Here is a 25,199-nt window from a genome sequence, read left to right on the forward strand (position 1 = left end):
GCACCTAAAGGATTCTCAGACCATGAGAAACAAGATTCTTATGTCTGATGAAACCAAGACTGAACTCTTTGACCTGAATGCCAAGCGTCACATCTGGAGGAAATGTAGCACCATCCCTACGGTGAAGCATGGTGGCGGCAGCAGTATTGAATACGGATCAGGTAGAGTTGAATGGAGAGAGTGAATAAAGTTATCTTAAGTATGTTTGCCTCCATCCTACAGGTGTTTACACTTTTTACTGATATCTAAAGATGCGCAGCTCAGTTTCACTTTAATCCTAAAGGTCTCCCCACTGGGCAAAAACTGGTTGAATCAACCTTGTTTCCACGTCATTTCAATGACGAAGAATCACGTCATTTGTGATAACATTGAATCAACGTGGAAAACCAAATGGATTTGCAAAAAATCATCAACGTAATGGAATTTTGTATTTTTTTCAGTCAACCTTTAACCTAAATCCAATGACAGGGTGTCAGTTTTTTTAATTTCACGTTGAATTCACGTTAGTTGACAACTCAACCAAATGTAAATCACAACTAGACGTTGAACTGACATCTGTATCCAGTGGGTCTCCTCTCTGATGTTGCTGATTGGTTGTAGCTAGGGTTGCAAAATTCCAGTCACTTTCCCAAAATTCCCAGGTTTTCCAGAAATCCCAGTTGTTTTTTTCCGGAATCAGAAGGGATTAGGCAGGAAATCCGGAATCTTTAAACCAGGATTTCTGGAAAACCAGGGAATTTGGGGAAATTACCAGAATTGTACAACCCTAGGTGTAGTTTAGCTGCTGAGGTAGAGAGCAGTGCTGCTAATAAACAGAGGGAGGGCAGCCGTTGCCCTAGAGCACGCAAAAAAATATACATACCTCGGCCTAAACATCTTTTGAAGCAGGCACAAGGTTTTCACAAATCAATGATAGATCAATTATTAATGAAGGTATAAAGGCCTCTGCAGCGTGGATAGACCAGAACAACAGAGACTAATACAAAACACTACAAGACTCACACAACAGAGAGCTTCAAAACACACCACGGAGACAAAGAGTTCCACACACATGCACACATATAGGCCCACATCCACGCACGCACGCGTGCGCATGCGCGCACGCACACACACACACACACACACACACACACACACACACACACACACACACTCACACGCACACACGCAGGCACGTCAATGCACAAATAACAAAGCTTTCACAATGCAACATGATATACCAACCACAGAAATATAATTTATTATCTTTCTATAATACCAACAGCTTTAAAGATGAGAAAACATGAGATGCCAAAAAACACAACATAGACAGATAAAGTAATATAATATATTACTGACTCAACAAGCTACAAAAACCCTCCATGCATTCTGCAGAACTCTTCACACATCAGAAAACACTTAGGGAAGATTCTATACAGCATCTGGGGAAAAGAAAGAGACATTCAAGAGGGATAGGAGAACACATTAAGTAATAGAGATGAAGAGGGGATAGGAGATTGGGGGAAAACATGCAACATTATAAAATCCATACACAAACAACAAGTGCGATTCAAATTGGGAAAAAACACACATTTCTTTTCACAGGGCCGTGCGGTGAAAAAGGGATGCAGCTTGAGCCCGACCAACTTCAACATACTGCATATATAAAGGACTTGGCGAGAGGCACTAGAACAGTCTGCAGCACCCAGCCTCACACTACTAGAATCTGAAGTCAAATGTCGACTGTTTGCTGACGATCTGGTGCTTCAGCAGCACCTACTGCAGATCTTCTGCACAGATTCTGTCAGACCTGGGCTCTGACAGTAAATCTGTGAGACAAAAATAATGGTGTTCCAAAAAAGGTCCAGTCGCCAGGACCACAAATACAAATTCCATTTCCACACCGTTGCCCTAGAGCACGCAAAAAACTATACATACCTCGGCCTAAACATCAGCACCACAGGTAACTTCCACAAAGCTTTGAACGATCTGAGAGACAAGGCAAGAAGGGCCTTCTATGTCCATCAAAAGGAACATACAATTTGACATACCAATTAGGATCTAGCAAAAAACACTTGAATCAGTTGTAGAACCCATTGCCCTTGATGGTTGTGAGGTCCAATAAATTATTCACAAAATGGGACAAACACCAAATTGAGACTCTGCATACAGCATTCTGCTAAAATATCCTCTGTGTACAATGTAAAACACCAAATAATCATTCAGAGCAGAATTCTACAACCACCTAAAATTCAAAAGGCACTCGGACATCTGAGCTATCTGTTTTTGCAGGTGCATGGTGACAGTTGAATAAGATGAGAAAAAAGAAGAAACCCACACACTTCTCTTGCTAGGTTCACTGCTCTTGCTAGGTTCACTGCTCTTGCTAGGTTCACTGCTCTTGCTAGGTTCACTGCTCTTGCTAGGCTCACTGCTCTTGCTAGGCTCACTGCTCTTGCTAGGTTCACTGCTCTTGCTAGGTTCACTGCTCTTGCTAGGTTCACTGCTCTTGCTAGGTTCACTGCTCTTGCTAGGCTCACTGCTCTTGCTAGGCTCACTGCTCTTGCTAGGTTCACTGCTCTTGCTAGGTTCACTGCTCTTGCTAGGTTCACTGCTCTTGCTAGGCTCACTGCTCTTGCTAGGCTCACTGCTCTTGCTAGGTTCACTGCTCTTGCTAGGTTCACTGTTCTTGCTAGGTTCACTGCTCTTGCTAGGCTCACTGCTCTTGCTAGGCTCACTGCTCTTGCTAGGTTCACTGCTCTTGCTAGGTTCACTGCTCTTGCTAGGCTCACTGCTCTTGCTAGGCTCACTGCTCTTGCTAGGTTCACTGTTCTTGCTAGGTTCACTGCTCTTGCTAGGTTCACTGCTCTTGCTAGGCTCACTGCTCTTGCTAGGTTCACTGCTCTTGCTAGGTTCACTGCTCTTGCTAGGTTCACTGCTCTTGCTAGGTTCACTGCTCTTGCTAGGCTCACTGCTCTTGCTAGGCTCACTGCTCTTGCTAGGTTCACTGTTCTTGCTAGGTTCACTGCTCTTGCTAGGCTCACTGCTCTTGCTAGGTTCACTGCTCTTGCTAGGTTCACTGCTCTTGCTAGGTTCACTGCTCTTGCTAGGCTCTTGCTAGGCTCACTGCTCTTGCTAGGCTCTTGCTAGGTTCACTGCTCTTTAATAAGCTTCACGTATTGGCCTTGACCAAGGCCCTTGTGTGGGTTCTTTCTTTTTCCACAACCACCTAAAAGGATTTGATTCCCAAGCAAAGCCATCACCTACATAGAGATGAATGTGGAGAATAGTCCCCTAAGCAAGCTGGTCCTGGGGCTCTGTTCACAAACACAAACAGAGCCCCAGGACAGCAACACAATTAGACCCAACCAACTCAAGAAAAAACAAAAAGATGATTACTTGACACAATGGAAATAATTAACAGAAAAACTGAGCAAACTAGAATACTATTTGGCCCTAAACAGAGAGTACACAGTGGCAGAATACCTGATCAATGTGACTGACCCAAACTTAAAGAAAGCTTTGACTATGTACAGACTAAGTGAGCATAGCCTTGCTATTGAGAAAGGCCGCTGTAGGCAGACCTGTCTCTCAAGAGAAGACAGGCTATGTGCCCACTGTCCACAAAATTAGGTGGAAACTGAGCTGCACTTCCTAACCTCCTGCCAAACGTATGACCATATTAGAGACACATATTTCCCTCAGACCCACAAAGAATTCAAAAACAAATCCAATTTTGATAAACTCCCATATCTATTGGGTGAAATACCACCGTGTGCAATCACAGCAGCAAGATTTGTGACCTATTGCCACAAGAAAAGGGCAACCAGTGTGAACAAACACCATTGTAAATACAACCCATATTTATGTTTATTTATTTTCCCGTTTGTACTTTAACTATTTCCACATCATTACAGCACTGCATATAGACATAATATGACATCTAAAATGCCTCTATTCCTTTGGAACTTTTGTAATGTTTACTGTTCATTTTTATAGTTTATTTTACATTTGTTAATTATCTATTTCACTTGCATTGGCAATGTAAACATATGTTTCCCATGCCATGCCCTCTCTCTCTCTCCCACCCTCACTCTCTCTCTCTCCCTTTCTGTCTCCCTCCCTCTCTCTATCTCCACCTCTCTCACTCCCTCCTTCTCTATTTATCTATTGCACCCTCTTTCTTTGTATCATTGTCCCTACACCTATATTCCTTGCCATCACTGTCTCTTTCTCACAGCCATTTGCAGGTACACACACACACAGAGTCACATACACACACGCACACACCCGCACACACACACAGACACACACACACACACACACACACACACACACACACACACACACACACACACACACACACACACACACAGCCACACACACTGACATAACTCATCTGTGTTTTCATCCTCTAAACAATCAGATTATTCTCTGTGACTGAGGGACTGAGCAATGGAGGCGTGGGTGTAAGGATGTGCTTAGCTTCAGCCCACACATGAATTCATCAGTGTTGTTGTGTGTTCTATGCGAGATAAATATTCTTCTCGAGGCGCATTGAAGTTACCAATAAACTGGATTTAATTTGACAGTCTAATACACACACACACATTGGCTGCTGCTGGCTTTGTCCTCTGTTCTCCAGCCCACAACCTGGAGATTGGGGAAGACGTCCAGCGGCTGGTTAGTCTATTGCCTTTACTGTTGATCATTATTATTATGACCTACTGTATGTTTGACTGGACAAGCATCAACAAACCTATTATAGCCATGCTACAAACAAGATTATAAACTGGCTGGTTCGAGCCCTGGATGCTGATTGGCTGGGTATGACAAAACACTTTTTTTACTGCTCTAATTATGTTTGTAACCAGTTTATAATAACAATAAGGCACCTCAGGGGTTTGTGGTATATTGCCAATATACCACAGCTAAGGGCTGTATCCCTTAGCCGTGGTAAATTGGCCATATACCACACCGCCTAGGGCCTTATTGCTTAAGTATCTGTCCAATGACCGGGCCCTGACCAACATGTTTGACCCTTGCTCGCCCTGTTCATACAGGGTTAGGAAATTGGCTTGGTCAAAAACAAACAAAAGCCATTCTTTCTCCCTCTGCCATACAAATTAAACGTATTTGTCACATGCGCCGAATACCTTACCGTGAAATGTTTACTTACGGCTGTAATGGTCCATGATGGAGGAGAGAATACAACACACACACACACCTTTGATTAAAATGGCTGGGATTAGTTAGGCTCAGGTGCTGAACTTAATTGTCTGTAACAAAAAGCTGCGAAAATATGTGGAGCTGACATTGGCCCCTTTGTCCTAGTTTCTGCTGTGTGGCACTGGGCACTATCCAGATATGCTCTCTCTCTCTCTCTCTCTCTCTCTCTCTCTCTCTCTCTCTCTCTCTCTCTCTCTCCTTCCCCCTCTCTCTCTCTATTTCTTTCTCTCTATCCCTCTCTCTATTTCTCTTTCTCTCTCTGTGTGTGGTGCAAGGACAACATCCTCTCCCTCAATGTCATCAAGACAAAGGAGCTGATCGTGGACTACAGGAATCAGAGCGGAGAGCACGCCCCCATCCAAACTGTTGGGGATGTAGTGGAGCGGGTCGAGTGCTTCAAGTTCTATGGTGTCCAGATCACTAAGGAATTAACATGGTTCACACACACCCACACAGCTGTGAAGAGGGCACAATAGAAATATTTGGCATGGGCCCTCAGATTCTCAAAAAGTGCTACAGCTTCAAAATTGAGGTGCATCTTGACTGGCTGCATCACGGCTTGGTACGGCAACTGCAAGGCACCTGACCGCAAGTCGCTACAGAGAGTGGTGTGTAGGGCTGTGTCCTGCCATCCAGGACCTCTATACCAGGCGGTGTCAGAGGAAGGCCTAAAGAATTGTCAAAGACTCCAGCCACCCAAGCTATAGACTGTTCTCACAGATACCGCACGGCAAATGGTACCATGGACCAAGTCTTGAACCAACAGAACCCTGAACAGCTTCTACCCCCAAGCAATAACACTGTTAAACAAGACTGCTAAATATCTAACCAAATGGATAGCCAGACTGCCTGCATTGACCCTTTTTTGCACTAACTCTCTTGTACTGACTCTATAAACACACAATTTACTCTACCCACAAACTCACACATACAGTACCAGTCAAAAGTTTTGACACACCTACTCATTCAAGGGTTTTTCTTTATTTTTACTATTATCTACATTGTAGAATAATAGTGAAGACATAAAAACTATGAAATAACACATATGGAATCATGTAGTAACCAAAAAAGTGTAAAACAAATTTTTTCCTTGATGACAGTTTTGCACACTCTTGTCATTCTCTCAACCAGCTTAAGCTGGAATGCTTTTCCAAAAGTCTTGAAGGAGTTCCCACATATGCTGAGTACTTGTTGGTTGCTTTTCCTTCACTCTGCGATCCAACTCATCCCAAACCATCTCAATTGGTTTGAGGTCAGGTGATTGTGGAGGCCACGTCATCTGATGCAGCACTCCATCACTCTCCTTCTTGGTTAAATAGCCCTTACACAGCCTGGAGGTGTGTTGGGTCATTGTCCTGTTGAAAAACAAATGATAGTCCCACTAAGCACAAAACAGATGGGATGGCATATCGCTACAGAATACTGTGGTAGCCATGCTGGTTCAGTGTGCCTTGAATTCTAAATAAATCACAGATAGTTTCACCAGCAAAGCACCCCCTCACCATCACACCTCTTCCTCCATGCTTCACAGTGGGAACCACATATGCGAATATCATCTGTTCACCTACTCTGCGTCTCACAAAGACACATTGGTTGGAACCAAAAACCTCAAATTTGTACTCATCAGATCAAAGGACAGATTTCCACCGGTCTAATGTCCATTACTTGTGTTTCTTGGATCAAGCAAGTCTCTTCTTCTTATTGGTGTCCTTTAGTAGTGGTTTCTTTGCAGCAATTCAACCATGAATGCCTGATTCACGCAGTCTCCTCTGAACAGTTGATGTTGAGATGTGTCTGTTACTTGAACTCTGTGAGGTGCAATCTGAGGTGCAGTTAATTGCCGATTTCTGAGGCTGCTAACTCTAATGAACTTATCCTCTGCAGCAGAGGTAATTCTGGGTCTTCCTTTCCTGTGGCGGTCCTCATGAGAGCCAGTTTCATCATAGCGCTTGATGGTTTTTGCGACTGCACTTGAAGAGACTTTCAAAGTTCTTGACATTTTCCGGATTGATGTCTCCAAGAAATGATGGACTGTTGTTTCTCTTTGCTTATTTGAGATGTTCTTGCCATAATATGGACTTGGTCTTTTACCAAATAGGGCAATGTTCTGTACAGTGATTGGCTCAAATGCATTAAGGAAAGAAATTACACAAATTATCTTTTAACAAGGCACAACGGTTAATTGAAATGCATTCCAGGTGACTACCTCATGAAGCTGGTTGAGAGAATGCCAAGAATGTGCAAAGCTGTCATCAAGGAAAAAGGTGGCTACCTTGAAGAATCTCAAATCTAAAATATATTGTGATTTGTTTAACACTTTTTTGGTTACTACATGATTCCATATGTGTTATTTCATAGTGTTGATGTCTTCACTATTATTCTACAATGTAGAAAATAGTACAAATAAAGAAAAACCCTGAAATGATTAGGTGTGTCCAAACTTTTGACTGGTACTGTATATCTATACACATCTTTTTTCAATATATGTTCCTTTATTGTTTTCCACTAACCCTACCACCCTCCCGGTGGCAGGTAGCCTAGTGGTTAGAGCGTTGGACTGGTAACCGAAAGGTTGCAAGATCAAATCCCCGAGCTGACAAGGTAAAATCTGTTGTTCTGCCCATGAACAAGGCAGTTAACCCACTGTTCCTAGGCCGTCATTGAAAATAAGAATTTGTTCTTAACTGACTTGCCTAGTTAAATAAAGGTAAAATAAAATAGGAGTAAGCTAATGAACAACAACAGTTAGGCTTCTACTTCCAGCTTATACAGCTGTGATGTTTCTATTTGTTTTTTCTTTAACTCTGCATTGTTGGAGAAGCACCCGTAATTAAGCTTTTCACTGTTAGTCTACACTTGTTGTTTATGAAGCATGTGACAAATAACATTTCATTTGATTTGTTCTTCATCCCCACTCCCTCCCTACTTTCTCCATCCCCACTCTCTCTCTCCCTACTTTCTCCATCCCCACTCTCTACCTCCTTTCTATATCCCCACTCTCTCTCTCCCTCCTTTCTCCATCCCCACTCTCTCCCTCTCTTTTCTCCCTTTACAGTGTCCTGCAAGGTGACAGCCCAGGACTTGTCACAGGTGGAAATGGTTGAATTAGAGGTGAGTGTGTGTGTGTGTGTGTGTGCATTGTCTTCCTTATGGTGTTCCCATTCCCTCTCTCTGTAGAGAAAAGTGGTGTGAACAGTGGATGACTCAACATTGTGAGAATCCCATCAAACAGCTGTGAGATAGCGAGACACAGGGGAGAGACACAGAAGAAGAGAGAGCGAGAAAGAAAGAGAGAGAGACAAACAGAGAGAGGGGGCAGCGAGGGAGAGAGGGAGAGAAAGAGAGAGCGAAAGAGAGAGAGAGGAACAGAGAGAGGGGGCAGCGAGGGAAAGAGGGAGAGAGAAAGAGAGAGAGAGGAACAGAAAGAGAGAGAGAGAAAGAGAGAGAGAGAGAGAGAGAGAGAGAGAGAGAGAGAGAGATGGGAACAGAGGGAGCGAGAGAGAGAGGAACAGAGAGAGAGTGAATTAGAGAGAGAAAGAGAGAGAATCACTGGATAGTGCCCAGTGCCACACAGTAGAAACTAGGACAAAAGGGCCAGTGTCAGCTCCACATATTTTGTAACAGACAATTCAGTTGTATGAGAACCTCTGTTGGTTAAGACTCTGCCAACGGTAGTGTGAGTAGCTTTACATATGCTCAGTTGTAATGCACTGCACTAACTCAGTAAAGACAAACCTAGGTTGACAGCCACAGGCATAAACTGCTGGTAAGAACTACAGTAGGACCATGGGGGGGAAGTTGATGCTATGAATCATAAAGGGGAGGCTGTAGAACTACAGTAGGACCATGGGGGGGAAGTTGATGCTATGAATCATAAAGGGGAGGCTGTAGAACTACAGTAGGACCCCGGGGGGGAAGTTGATGCTATGAATCATAAAGGGGAGGCTGTAGAACTTCAGTAGGACCATGGGGGGAAGTTGATGCTATGAATCATAAAGGGAAGGCTGTAGAACTTCAGTAGGACCATGGGGGGGAAGTTGATGCTATGAATCATAAAGGGGAGGCTGTAGAACTACAGTAGGACCATGGGGGGAAGTTGATGCTATGAATCATAAAGGGGAGGCTGTAGAACTTCAGTAGGACCATGGGGGGGGGGGGGGGGTGATGCTATGAATCATAAAGGGGAGGCTGTAGAACTACAGTAGGACCATGGGGGGGAAGTTGATGCTCTGAATCATAAAGGGGAGGCTGTAGAACTACAGTAGGACCATGGGGGGGAAGTTGATGCTATGAATCATAAAGGGGAGGCTGTAGAACTTCAGTAGGACCATGGGGGGGAAGTTGATGCTATGAATCATAAAGGGGAGGCTGTAGAACTACAGTAGGGCCATGGGGGGGGAGTTGATGCTATGAATCATAAAGGGGAGGCTGTAGAACTTCAGTAGGACCATGGGGGGGAAGTTGATGCTATGAATCATAAAGGGGAGGCTGTAGAACTTCAGTAGGACCATGGGGGGGGGGGGGGGGGGTGATGCTATGAATCATAAAGGGGAGGCTGTAGAACTACAGTAGGACCATGGGGGGGAAGTTGATGCTCTGAATCATAAAGGGGAGGCTGTAGAACTACAGTAGGACCATGGGGGGAAGTTGATGCTATGAATCATAAAGGGGAGGCTGTAGAACTACAGTAGGACCATGGGGGGGAAGTTGATGCTATGAATCATAAAGGGGAGGCTGTAGAACTTCTGTAGGACCATGGGGGGGAAGTTGATGCTATGAATCATAAAGGGGAGGCTGTAGAACTTCAGTAGGACCATGGGGGGGAAGTTGATGCTATGAATCATAAAGGGGAGGCTGTAGAACTACAGTAGGGCCATGGGGGGGAAGTTGATGCTATGAATCATAAAGGGGAGGCTGTAGAACTACAGTAGGGCCATGGGGGGGGGGGGTGATGCTATGAATCATAAAGGGGAGGCTGTAGAACTACAGTAGGACCATGGGGGGGAAGTTGATGCTATGAATCATAAAGGGGAGGCTGTAGAACTACAGTAGGACCATGGGGGGGAAGTTGATGCTATGAATCATAAAGGGGAGGCTGTAGAACTTCAGTAGGACCATGGGGGGGAAGTTGATGCTATGAATCATAAAGGGGAGGCTGTAGAACTTCAGTAGGACCATGGGGGGGGGGGTGATGCTATGAATCATAAAGGGGAGGCTGTAGAACTACAGTAGGACCATGGGGGGGAAGTTGATGCTATGAATCATAAAGGGGAGGCTGTAGAACTTCAGTAGGACCATGGGGGGGAAGTTGATGCTATGAATCATAAAGGGGAGGCTGTAGAACTACAGTAGGGCCATGGGGGGGGGGGAAGTTGATGCTATGAATCATAAAGGCGAGGCTGTAGAACTACAGTAGGACCATGGGGGGGAAGTTGATGCTATGAATCATAAAGGGGAGGCTGTAGAACTACAGTAGGACCATGGGGGGAAGTTGATGCTATGAATCATAAAGGGGAGGCTGTAGAACTACAGTAGGGCCATGGGGGGAAGTTGATGCTATGAATCATAAAGGGGAGGCTGTAGAACTACAGTAGGACCAAGGGGAGGCTGTAGAACTACAGTAGGACCATGGGGGGGAAGTTGATGCTATGAATCATAAAGGGGAGGCTGTAGAACTACAGTAGGACCATGGGGGGGAAGTTGATGCTATGAATCATAAAGGGGAGGCTGTAGAATTTCAGTAGGACCATGGGGGGAAGTTGATGCTATGAATCATGAAGGGGAGGCTGTAGAACTTCAGTAGGACCATGGGGGGGAAGTTGATGCTATGAATCATAAAGGGGAGGCTGTAGAACTACAGTAGGGCCATGGGGGGGGGAAGTTGATGCTATGAATCATAAAGGGGAGGCTGTAGAACTACAGTAGGACCATGGGGGGGAAGTTGATGCTATGAATCATAAAGGGGAGGCTGTAGAACTACAGTAGGACCATGGGGGGGAAGTTGATGCTATGAATCATAAAGGGGAGGCTGTAGAACTACAGTAGGGCCATGGGGGGGAAGTTGATGCTATGAATCATAAAGGGGAGGCTGTAGAACTACAGTAGGACCATGGGGGGGAAGTTGATGCTATGAATCATAAAGGGGAGGCTGTAGAACTACAGTAGGGCCATGGGGGGGGTTGATGCTATGAATCATAAAGGGGAGGCTGTAGAACTACAGTAGGACCATGGGGGGGAAGTTGATGCTACGAATCATAAAGGGGAGGCTGTAGAACTTCAGGCACTGCTTTGAAGTGGGAATGTTTTTAGATAAGAGAGGTTACAACACAACAAAAAGAAAAGCAAATCAACCAGGAATGTATATCGACTCCCATATTGACTGTGTGACACCTTCATTTGACTCTGTCTCCAGTAACTCTGCTCTCCTGCTGTGTGTTATGGTGCTACACCCTCTTCCCAGCATGGCGGCCAGGCAGGTCAGGGTCACAATGATGTCACGGGGTAACTTTGTACCGTTTCTCCAAAAGCCTTCAGCAAGATTTGGCTCTTTGAGTCGTTAATTAGCTACTAGCAGAAATTGCTGAGGAGTTCATCTGATAACGGGGCTCCCCTGCGCTAGAGAGAAGCCTGAAGCACTGAGGGAAAGAGAGGGGGGTAGAGGGATGCTGCGAGCAATAGGCATCCAGAAATACAAAGCGATAATGAAAACGTTCAGTGTGTTTCTCTCGCTCCGTTTCACTCTCCCCAAACAAAAGAAACCTACGCACAAAACCATTCACACCACCTTTCCCTCACACACCAACATAATCATAACAAGCACAAACATAATGTAAATACACACACACAAACAGTTGTGTATTTGTGAACGTGAATAATTCATTGGAGCTCCAGTCTTACATCTGATAGAATTAGGTACATTAAAGAATTCACACAGCAGGCTGTTATGTCATAGCTGGGGAGTTCTGCTCTGTGCTGCACTGAATGGCCTGGTAAACGGAGCTGCTTTCTAGGTGCGGCACACAAACATGCACACACACACACACACACGGCAGTAGTCAATCATAGCTGTGTGGAAGAAAGCAGGAAGAAACCAGAATATTGACAGAAAGTCCAAGAGCCAGGTGGGATATTGACAGGTTTCTCCTGAACTACGTCTCTGGAAGCGTCATGAAGGATCGAGAGAGTGAGAGTGAGAGTGTGTGAGAGAGAGAGAGAGAGAGAGAGAGAGAGAGAGAGAGAGAGAGAGAGAGAGAAAGAGAGAGAGAGCATTTTATTGCACGACACATTGTTGGTGGACAGACTGCACGACACAGGAGTTGTGTTGGTGGACAGACTGCACAACACAAGAGTTGTGTTGGTGGACAGACTGCACAACACAAGAGGTGTGTTGGTGGACAGACTGCACAACACAAGAGGTGTGTTGGTGGACAGACTGCACAACACAAGAGGTGTGTTGGTGGACACACGGGAGAATACTGAAGGACGTTGACAACACGTTTCCATGGGAGTGGAGGCAGAGTTAGAGTGCTTGTCTAAGAGACACATTTTCTTTGTGTGCCTGTGTGCCTGGGCCAGTAGCTAGCTGCTGCTTCTGGGAGAAAACACACACAACTGTAATTGAATTTGACCCACTGCCATCATCAGAGAAAGGGAGGGAGGGAAGAGACAGTGATGGAGAGGGAGAGGCAGGGAGATAGAGAGAGAGACAGAGAGAGAGAGAGAGAGAGAGAGAGAGAGAGAATTATAGTGAGCATGTTGTGTGTGTACTGATATTGTTCAACAATGAGTGAACTGTGTGACATTCAGAAGTCCCCTATACATTAACGTACATGAATACATTATAATCTGAAATGCAGGAAGTGGCATGTTTACCAGCTGAAAAAAGTCAGATTCACTTGACAACTGACCAATAACATACAGTACAAACGACCCTCCTTGTGGATAAACCTTGCTTTAGTGCCTGTTCTTTCCCAAGAGCTGAAATTCAAGTAAATGACTTCAAATCGTTGTCACTTTACTGTAAAACCTCATCAAGTTGACAGTAGGAATGATAAGAGGAATTCAGCAAATACAGCGGAGAGGAGGGTGGAAGTAAGGGAATGACACAAGTGATTTAGAGAATAGAGAACGAGTTCAAGAGAATAAAAGGGAATGAGAGAAACGAATGAGAGAGACAGCTGGAGAAATGGAGAGATAGAGGGAATGAGATGGTGGGCAGCAGGGATGGAGGGATGGAGAGATGGGGGGATGAGATGGCGGGCAGCAGGGATGGAGAGATGGGGGGATGAGATGGCGGGCAGCAGGGATGGAGGGATGGAGAGATAGAGGGAATGAGATGGCGGGCAGCAGGGATGGAGGGATGGAGAGATGGGGGGATGAGATGGCGGGCAGCAGGGATGGAGGGATGGAGAGATGGGGGGATGAGATGGCGGGCAGCAGGGATGGAGGGATGGAGAGATAGAGGGAATGAGATGGCGGGCAGCAGGGATGGAGGGATGGAGAGATGGGGGGATGAGATGGCGGGCAGCAGGGATGGAGGGATGGAGAGATGGGGGATGAGATGGCGGGCAGCAGGTATGGAGGGATGGAGAGATGGGGGGATGAGATGGCGGGCAGCAGGGATGGAGGGATGGAGAGATGGGGGGATGAGATGGCGGGCAGCAGGGATGGAGGGATGGGGGGATGAGATGGCGGGCAGCAGGGATGGAGGGATGGAGAGATGGGGGGATGAGATGGCGGGCAGCAGGGATGGAGGGATGGGGGGATGAGATGGCGGGCAGCAGGGATGGAGGGATGGGGGGATGAGATGGCGGGCAGCAGGGATGGAGGGATGGAGAGATAGAGGGAATGAGATGGCGGGCAGCAGGGATGGAGGGATGGAGAGATGGGGGGATGAGATGGCGGGCAGCAGGGATGGAGGGATGGAGAGATGGGGGGATGAGATGGCGGGCAGCAGGGATGGAGGGATGGAGAGATAGAGGGAATGAGATGGCGGGCAGCAGGGATGGAGGGATGGAGAGATGGGGGGATGAGATGGCGGGCAGCAGGGATGGAGGGATGGAGAGATGGGGGATGAGATGGCGGGCAGCAGGTATGGAGGGATGGAGAGATGGGGGGATTAGATGGCGGGCAGCAGGGATGGAGGGATGGAGAGATGGGGGATGAGATGGCGGGCAGCAGGGATGGAGGGATGGAGAGATGGGGGAATGAGATGGCAGGTAGCAGGGATGGAGGGATGGAGAGATGGGGGGATGAGATGGCGGGCAGCAGGGATGGAGGGATCGAGAGATGGGGGGATGAGATGGCGGGCAGCAGGGATGGAGGGATGGAGAGATAGAGGGAATGAGATGGCGGGCAGCAGGGATGGAGGGGTGGAGAGATGGGGGGATGAGATGGCGGGCAGCAGGGATGGAGGGATGGGGGGATGAGATGGCGGGCAGCAGGTATGGAGGGATGGAGAGATGGGGGGATGAGATGGCGGGCAGCAGGGATGGAGGGATGGAGAGATGGGGGAATGAGATGGCGGGCAGCAGGGATGGAGAGATGGGGGGATGAGATGGCGGGCAGCAGGGATGGAGGGATGGAGAGATGGGGGGATGAGATGGCGGGCAGCAGGGATGGAGGGATGGAGAGATGGGGGGATGAGATGGCGGGCAGCAGGGATGGAGGGATGGAGAGATAGAGGGAATGAGATGGCGGGCAGCAGGGATGGAGAGATGGAGAGATGGGGGGATGAGATGGTGGGCAGCAGGGATGGAGGGATGGAGAGATGGGGGGATGAAACGGGATGCAATAGGCCCTGTGAGGACAGGCCTGTAAAATGACCTTTACCCAGATCAGTATCTATCACTCCCCGACAGGAAGAGAGCACTCAACACCAGCAGATTTCCTAAGAAACCGACAGATGAGGACAGGGGGATGAGGAGAGGAAGAGATCAGCATGTTGAGACAGACAGAACCCTTGAGACAGGGTCATCTGAGAAGAGGAGAATTATGGGAGTGCAAATTAAATTACACCGGAAGAGACATACAGGTCTGGACCTGCAGGAAACACTGGGCTCTGTCTGTGTGTGTGTGTGTGTGTGTGTGTGTGTGTGTGTGTGTGTGTGTGTGTGTGTGTGTGTGTGTGTGTGTGTGTGTGTGTGTGTGTGTGTGTGTGTGTGTGCTATTTGTAATGCACATTGTGAAAGCACACACACAGACACATTGACATATGTGGTGAGCCAGGTTCACACAGAGTCCGAAGGTCGTAAAGACCACACATGGACAGGATGGAGAGAGAGAGAGAGGGAGGGAGAAAGCATGGCTTAATGTGAAGTGGTAAAACACAGACACACTAACACGCTGTAGTGTGTGTGTTTGTTGTGCCACATAGAGCGCCCAGCAGAACACAGAAGAAGCCCTTTGACACCTGATACCTGCTAGCTGCCAGTGTGTGTGTGAGGGAGAGGATTAGTGGTCAGAGTAACAGCATTCTCTCATTGGCTCTCCTGATGCAGGTCCTGTAGGCCTGTTAAATCTCTCTATTCCTGATCTCTCTCTTCCTGCTCTCTCTCTCTTCCTGTTCTCTCTCTCTCTTCCTACTCTCATCCTGTTCTCTCTCTCTTCCTGCTTTCTCTATCTCTCTTCCTGCTTTCTCTCTCTCTTCCTGCTCTCTCTCTTCCTGCTTTCTCTCTCTTCCTGCTTTCTCTTTTCCTGCTTTCTCTCTCTCTTCCTGCTCTCTCTCTCTTCCTGCCCTCTCTCTCTTCCTGATCTCTCTATTCCTGCTCTCTCTCTTTTGCTCTCTCTTCCTGATCTCTCTATTCCTGTTCTCTCTCTTTCTCTCTCTTCCTGCTATCTCTCTTCCTGCTCTTTATCTCTCTCTCACACACACATTCTCACTCGCTCACTATAAACTATATTCAATATGCTATAGGAGGAACATTGACCGATACATTAGCTACCCCTAACCCTAAGCAGTTTACGTTCCACTGTCGTTTTCCCTCTATTCTTACCCATACCAGAGACTGCTCAGGGCAGGGGTCTTGGAAAGAGAAAGAGATGACCCAGCTTAAGTTGTCTAGGCAGTGACAGTATGTGATTCAGGCCTAGAGTGCTGTGCTTGTCTAAAGGTCACACTAACACAGGAATTCATTAGCAATTCAGATGTGGCTAAGAGGGTAAGAGGCTGCACAGGCCCTTATTGCATTATCAGGGAGTATGGCGGCAGCTAGCATATTCAACACTGATTAGGTGACGGAAAGGGGAGGGTAATGTTATGTACACTACCGTTCAAAAGTTTGGGGTCACTTAGAAATTTCCTTGTTTTTGAAAGAAAAGCAATTTTTTTGTCCATTATAATAACATCAAATTGATTAGAAAAACAGTGGAGACATTGTTAATGTTGTAAATGACTATTGTAGCTGGAAACTGCAGATTTTGAATGAAATATCTACATAGGCGTACAGAGGCCCATTATCAGCAACCATCACTCCTGTGTTCCAATGGCACGTTGTGTTAGCTAATCCAACTTTATCATTTTAAAAGGCTAATTGATCATTAGAAAACCCTTTTACAATTATGTTAGCACAGCTGAAAACTGTTGTACTGATTAAAGAAGCAATAAAACTGGCCTTCTTTAGACTAGTTGAGTATCTGGAGCATCAGCATTTGTGGGTTTGAATACAGGCTCAAAATGGCTAGACCTTTCTTCTGAAACTTGTCAGTCTATTATTTTTCTGAGAAATTAAGGTTATTCCATGTGAAAAATTGCCAAGTAACTGAAGATCTCATACAACGCTGTGTACTACTCCCTTCACAGAACAGCGCAAACTGGGTCTAACCAGAATAGAAAGAGGAGTGGGAGGCCCCAGTGCACAACTGAGCAAGAGGACAAGTACATTAGAGTGTCTAGTTTGAGAAACAGATGCCTCACAAGTCCTCAACTGGCAGCTCCATTAATTAGGGCGACGGTCCTTTTTTCAGAATTTCCACCTGAGACTGACGTGCCCAAAGTAAACTGCCTGTTACTCAGGCCCTGAAGCCAGGATATACATATAATTGGTATCATTGGATAGAAAACACTTTGAAGTTTGTATAAATGTTAACATAATGTATGAGACTATAACACAATTGATAGGGTAGCCAAAATTCCAAAGATAAACCAACCGGAATTATTTTTTTTTGAGATCCCATGCTCTTTCAATGGAAAGCTATGGGTCCTATTGTCACATTCCTCTTCGTCAGAAGATATGTTGAAATCGCTGTCGGACAAAGTGGACCAATATGCAGCGGACTGCGTGCTCATCATCATTTATTTTAAATGAGAACACGAGGAAAAAACAATAAACAAAACTCACGACAGGAACAGTGTCGCAGGCTAAACAAAAGCAGTGCTAACATACAACTACCCACAAGTGACAAACAAAACACACACCTACTTATAGGACTCCCAATCAGAGGCAACTAGATTACGATTATTTATTTGAATTGCGCACCCTCCAATTTCACCAGATGTTGTCGAGAGGTGTCCCGCTGACGGGACGCCTAGCCCTTAAATACACACACACACATTCATTCCAAACACACACACACGCACACACACAAGCACACACACACTCTCTCTCTTTCTCTCTTCACACTCATTCCATCCCTGCATCTCTAGCACATCTGGAGCAGCATATCTGCCAATCAAAGTCAACTCCATTTCTACTGCTGACAGACAATCACACAGGCCATGGAGCTCATTTACACAGACCTCATATCCTGTTCCTGTTCAGGCTGACATGAGACTGACTGAGGTTTTACTGGCCTGTCAAGAAGAATATCAGCAGGGCTCTCCAACCCTGTTCCTGGAGATCTACCGGCCTGTAGGTTTTCACTCCAACCCTGTTCCTGGAGATCTACCGTCCTGTAGGCTTTCACTCCAACCCTGTTCCTGGAGATCTACCGTCCTGTAGGTTTTCACTTCAACCCTGTTCCTGGAGATCTACCGTCCTGTAGGTTTTCACTCCAACCCTGTTCCTGGAGATCTACCGGCCTGTAGGTTTTCTTTCCAACCCTGTTCCTGGAGATCTACCGTCCTGTAGGTTTTCACTCCAACCCTGTTCCTGGAGATCTACCGTCCTGTAGGTTTTCACTCCAACCCTGTTCCTGGAGATCTACCGTCCTGTAGGTTTTCACTCCAACCCTGTTCCTGGAGATCTACCGTCCTGTAGGTTTTCACTCCAACCCTGTTCCTGGAGATCTACCGGCCTGTAGGTTTTCACTCCAACCCTGTTCCTGGAGATCTACCGTCCTGTAGGTTTTCACTCCAACCCTGTTCCTGGAGATCTACCGGCCTGTAGGTTTTCACTCCAACCCTGTTCCTGGAGATCTACCGGCCTGTAGGTTTTCACTCCAACCCTGTTCCTGGAGATCTACCGTCCTGTAGGTTTTAACTCCAACCCTGTTCCTGGAGATCTACCGGCCTGTAGGTTTTCACTCCAACCCTGTTCCTGGAGATCTACCGTCCTGTAGGTTTTCACTACAACCCTGTTCCTGGAGATCTACCGGCCTGTAGGTTTTCACTCCAACCCTGTTCCTGGAGATCTACCGGCCTGTAGGTTTTCACTCCAACCCTGTTCCTGGAGATCTACCGGCCTGTAGGTTTTCACTACAACCTAATCTACCACACCTGATTCTAATAATTAGCTGGTTGATAAACTTAACTAAGTTAGTTACAACTGGGGTTGGTGCGAAAACTAACAGGATGGTAGTTCTCCAGGAACAGGGTTGGAGACCCCTGATATGGAGGGTGACTCAATCATCATCATCATCATCATCATCATCACCATCATTATCTTAATCATTATCATCATCACCATCATGATCACCATGATTATCATCATCATCATCATCATCATTATCATCATCACCATCATTATCATCATCATCATTATCATCATTATCACCATCATCATCACCATCATTATTATCACCATGATCATCATTATCATCATCACCATCATTATCATCCTCATCATTATCATTGTCACCATCATCATCACCATCATTATCACCATCATTATTAACATCATCATCACCATCATTATCACCATCATTATTATCATCATTATCACCATCACCATCATTATCACCATCATTATCATCATCATCATCATCATTATCATTACAATCATCAACAACCATCCTCACCATCATCACTATCATCGCCATTATCCTTATCACCACCAATACTTCTCTGCTAGTCTTTTTAAGAAACATTTGTGTGATGAAAATGCCAAACAACTTGTATAATCTATTTACATACACTCCCACCAGACACGCCACTATGGGTTTATTCACTGTACCCAAACCAAAAACAGATGTAATGCTTAGATCAGTTATGTAGAACCATGTGATTGTGGAATGCTCTGACACCAGAGATTACTCAAACAAAAAAAAGTTTAGCTTTAAAAAACAGATAGAAAACAACACATATTGTATGAGAGTGCCTCTCCTCTTTCTAAAGAACTAATTGACCTGTATATAAGAATATGAATATGTACTGTATATAAGAATATGAATATGTACTGTATATATGCATATGAATATGTACTGTATATATGAATATGAATATGTACTGTATATAAGAATATGAATATGTACTGTATATATGCATATGAATATGTACTGTATATATGAATATGAATATGTACTGTATATAAGAATATGAATATGTACTGTATATATGAATATGAATATGTACTGTATATATGAATATGAATATGTACTGTATATAAGAATATGAATATGTACTGTATATATGAATATGAATATGTACTGTATATAAGAATATTAATATGTACTGTATATAAGAATATGAATATGTACTGTATATAAGAATATGAATATGTACTGTATATAAGAATATGAATATGTACTGTATATATAAATATGAATATGTACTGTATATAAGAATATGAATATGTACTGTATATATGCATATGAATATGTACTGTATATATGAATATGAATATGTACTGTATATATGAATATGAATATGTACTGTGTATAAGAATATGAATATGTGCTGTATATAAGAATATGAATATGTACTGTATATATGAATATGAATATATACTGTATATATAAATATGAATATGTACTGTATATATGAGTAGTGTGTAAATAGTATTTGTGTTGTCTCTTGGTGTCTTTCCAATAGCAATATAAAACAATGCATTATGTTTGTTTTTGTATTATTTTATTTTTTACAATTGTTTTATGTAATGTCCTTGTCTATAACTGTTCTGTACTTTGTCATGTATTTGTACATTGTATGTGGACCCCAGGAAGAGTAGATGCTGCATCCATGTGTAGTAGCTAATGGGGATCCTAATAAACTAAACTAAACCATTGTCATTATCACCAGAAAAGCATACTTAATGCTAGGCATAGACGCTGTTACAAACTTAAGGTGACTCAATAACATACACAGGCCGTATTGTAAGACAGGAAAAGGATGAAATGACTCTTGCCTATATGAATATAAGTGTTACTGTGATACAAAGATAGATCCTGGGGGAAGACAAAGTGCAACACAGGATGTATTTGGGACAGAATCAGGTATTATAGCAGTTCCACTCACACATATAGCTTACAGGTGTGTAGTGCTGAGCAATTAGTGCTTTTTGAAGTCGGTTCGGTTTCAGTTGGATTATTACAAAATAATCACAGTTTTCGTTTTTAGAATGATATATATATATATTTTTTACATTAAATGCACTATGCATTATGTGGGTTGAATGCTGTAACAACACAGAATAAAGTCCCATGATGGTAGTGACTGCCCATTACTGCTTAGCACTTATAAACCATCATTTATTCACATTACTTTACTTTAATAAAATATTGGCTTTATTTGAAGACTTTATTATTTAATTCCAATCCATCTCTATAGAGCTGCTGCCTATGTTGTCTGACAAAATCACTATTGTGCAATGGATTATGGTCATTGTAGTTAATTATACAATTTTCAGTGCTAAGCTATGTAGAATATCGGCCTGTTGGAAACTACAACTCCCTACTACTTCACACAGTTTGGGCTTAATCTGATTTATCTCTACAGAAATTTACAAGAGATGAACAGCTAGTTTTCAAGTGACAGTCCATCATCTTGTTTGTATTGCTTTGCCTCATTCAGCTGATCATACTGGAATGAGAGATACTCTCTGATTCAGCTGATCATACTGGAATGAGAGATACTCCCTCATTCAGCTGATCATACTGGAATGAGAGATACTCCCTGATTCAGCTGATCATACTGGAATGAGAGATACTCCCGGATTCAGCTGATCATACTGGAATGAGAGAAATGGACCAGGAGCACGCGTGTGATAGTGATTCCAAAGCGCCATTTCCTGAGAAATGCCACACTAAACTTTATCACAACATTGACTAAAAGAGCAGTGGGGCCGGTTAATATTCAGGAAGACAGTTGCTGCTTATTTCGGGAGGTTTTTAACCAAAGAGTGGCCTGGCGTGGTTCTATATATTTCAGCACCATTCAGACACACAGCTGGGCCAGATCCCACCACACAGAGAGAGAGAGAGAGAGAGAGAGAGAGAGAGAGAGAGAGAGAGAGAGAGAGAGAGAGAGAGAGAGAGAGATCCCTAACCTGTGTAACATTGCTGCTTTCTGCGCCACGCTTGATCGAGCACAACTATGACTACACATAACATTTGGGGCAACAATATGTTGCCAATGACACCTACGATTAAATGCGAGCGCGTGCATGTGTGTGTGTGTGAGAGAGAGCTGGATACTGTCATCTATTCCACAACGGTGCATTATTAGCAAATCTTGGTTGTTTCAGTTACGCAATACAACTTTACACAATCTGGACTCTCCCCTCTGAGAGACCTGTTTGTTGAAGTGTGTTGACCGACCGAGGCAGCAGTGCACTGTTCTGTGCTACAGAGAGAGGTGTCATTGGAACAACAACAAACCGGGAACAAAGGCTTTTCGCCTTCCGGTAGATTAGGTACAGAAATCAGTGGTGCGCTATTAATGTTATTGAAATGCTATCACCTCCGAGCCCTGGCTGCACTAGGCACTAGGCACTAGGCCTTCTCCTCTTCTCTGATAGCCTTCAACACGGTAACAGATTATCTCCACACCACACTCTACTGAGGCCTGGATGGTTCAAAACAGTGGAGAAGATATGTACCTATAGTCCAATACATCCTCCTAACTAGGTTTGCAAAATTACAGGAACTTTCAACAAATTCCCAGCTTTTCTCAAAATCCCAGTTGGAGGATTCCGGGAATAAGGAGGAAACCCGGGAATCCTCCAACCGGAATAAATGAAAAACAGAGAATTTATTGAAAATTCATGGAATTTTGCAACCCTACCCTTAACACACACACAAACACACAGAAAGAGAGCGACAGAGAAAGAGAGAGTGTGTATGAGTGAGAGAGCTCTACATCTGATGCTTTCAGAACCATGGAGAGTACCCCCTCTCTCTCTCTCTCTCTCTCTCTCTCTCTCTCTCTCTCTCTCTGTCCCTCTCTCTGTCTCTCTCTCTCTCTGTCTCTCTCTCTCTCTGTCTCTCTCTCTCTCTCTCTCTCTCTCTGTCTCTCTCTCTCTCTGTCTCTCTCTCTCTCTCTCTCTCTCTCTCTGTCTCTCTCTCTCTCCCTCTCTCTCTCTCTCTGTCTCTCTGTCTCTCTCTCTCTCCCTCTCTCTCTCTCCCTCTCTCTCTCCCTCCCTCTCTCTCTCTCTCTCTCTCTCTCTCTCTCTGGTTGGTTTTCAAAAGGAGTGATGAAAGTAAGAATTAGTCTTGTGATACACACAGTGACAACCTATTTTTGTTGGTGTCCTTTGGGGTTTAGACCTGTGATGCTGTGTCTGCAGCCCTGAAGGCCAGTTACTTCAATTATTTGATTCAAACTATCTCTCTTTCTCTCTCTTTCTGTTGTAGGCTAGGCCTATGCCACACACAACAACCGTTACAAATTAACTCCTGCATAAAAATAATCCAAAAGTGCTCATCCACTCGCTCGAGCTTGCACAAACATACACACTACACGCGCGCATACAGTATAGGGAAGACAAGTGTGATGCGTCTCACAAACTCTTTGAAAGGCTAGAGGCAAGTTTTGGGGAAGAAAATTATATACATTCCCACATCGAGATTGATATCGGTTACCATGACGACTTGGAATCCATCCAACTCCCGTATAAGTGTGTTGAGGCGAAACAAAGACAATAGCTAGTGCTATGATGATATTTGCAATCCAATCACATCCTACCTTGCATTCTTCCATACATGTCCTGACCGAGTATTCATCCGTCTCATATTTCTCAACCAGCAGCTCAAACTCCTGGTAGTCCTCCTGAGCTTGCCGGTCAAAGCGCTGGTAAGCGCGAACACACTTGCTGCATCCCAGCGTGTCTCCCTCTGCCACCCCCAGGCTGCAGTTTATATTGTCCGGACTCGTAAACCCGCTAAACAAATCCAAAAGAGAGTAGGAATTACAAAAAGAAAGATACAAATCGCTCAGATTCACGTCCGCCGACTGCGTACCCTCCTCGCCGCCCCCGGAGAGGCCAAGGCACACGGGCTCTGCGTCTGTGAAAGTGAAGCAGTCTTTAGACAGGCTGTCCGGGTGACATATGTCCAGTCGCCATAGAGGTTTGGTAGAATTCCCTATAAAAATAACATCTAGCTCTCTGATTAGGCGGCTGTGGGGGGAACGGGAGTCAGAAGAGGGGATGTGGTGGTGGTGAGTCGAGTTTAGGTACTCGGCCATGTCTGTAAAGGCGAGCTGCTTATCCTGCCACTTGTCTCGGGTTCGCGTCAGTTTGGCCTCGGCGCAGAACCACAAGTGATCAGAGAGCAGGACCGTGATGAAGAGAAGAGAGGCCAGCGACAGTCGCCATCTCTGGGCCCGCTCCGACTCGGTAAATGGCTTCTCGTTCTCTCGGGGTGCAAACCAGATTTTTAAGCCGTCATCTTGCTGCCGACACATCCAAGCACCCCTGGTCATATTTTAGGAAAAGCGCAGCTCTGGCCGACTCCACCGCGGGGGCTCCTCTGCCACTATACTCATTGACTTGGGGAGATGGACTCCGGTTATTTCTCCTCGATTGCAGGGGGCTGCCGTGCCGCCGTCGGTCCTGGGCGCTCCTCTCTCCCGCCCGACCCCGTCGGTGTGCTATTCCGATCCAATTAGCGCGCCCGCACAGATTAAGCCTTGCGCTGCCGCATCCCCGTTCTCCATGGCTCTCCGGGGGGAAACCGCGTTCTCTGTAACCGCATGCCTCGCGCCCCGCTCCCTCTCTTCTGCTCTCCGGGGTTGTGCTCGCGCGCAGAGAGAGACCAGCTGTTGCGAGCCTCTTGATGCTGGTGCCGGTAATACTGTCGTTTCCCGGATTCAGTTATGAGAAATCAAAAGCCTTTTGATTGTACGCCAGATCATCTTTCCAGACCGTTTCTGGGCAGAATGCCTTGGATATTTTCTCCCGATGGCCACAGTCATCTTGGACCTGGGTAAAGTTGCCGCCATGTTCGTCTTAAAACACTTTTTGGGGGAGCTGGGTCAGTTTGCGTCATCTCCATCGCTGCAATAGCTGCAATCGTTGCGCAGTGGCGGAGCAGCCTAGTTATTACACACACAGATACATGCAGGCGGTTAATGGCACTAGCCCACAACTCTGGACCCCAGGACACGCACAGGGATGAAATGTGAGGTCTGATACCTGTTACCATTTGGGTTGCAAAACATATTGGCTTCATAGTCAGCACTGTTGCCACTGATGCAAATCAGAGATTGGGAAGAAATAGAGCAGAAACACGTAAATTGTACAATATTTATCTTAAGAGTCCATTTCATTTAGCAAAACATGTATGGTGCAAGATCATAAACAAATGATGCGCCACTTTATTTCAATGCCATGAATGACAGCAGCCAGCCAGGTTGCTCAAGATTCACATTGAAAATGGACATATATCCATGTCCTGAG

The 25,199-nt window shown here is 45.3% G+C and overlaps 1 protein-coding gene across 1 annotated transcript in view; it reads right to left on the reverse strand.

Annotated features, from left to right (window-relative positions):
• LOC115161188 (transmembrane protein FAM155A-like) overlaps positions 1 to 24,750 on the reverse strand; it is a 222,336-nt gene extending 197,586 nt beyond the window's left edge. The window contains exon 1 of the mRNA XM_029711970.1: positions 23,486 to 24,750. Coding sequence (XP_029567830.1) covers positions 23,486 to 24,223 — 738 coding nt within the window. The 5' untranslated portion in view covers positions 24,224 to 24,750. The remainder of the gene's footprint in view (positions 1 to 23,485) is intronic.
• Between the last annotated feature and the right edge of the window lie 449 nt (positions 24,751 to 25,199).

The sequence above is a fragment of the Salmo trutta genome, chromosome 24 (assembly GCF_901001165.1).
Source record: "Salmo trutta chromosome 24, fSalTru1.1, whole genome shotgun sequence".
Classification (NCBI taxonomy): Eukaryota; Metazoa; Chordata; class Actinopteri; order Salmoniformes; family Salmonidae; genus Salmo; species Salmo trutta.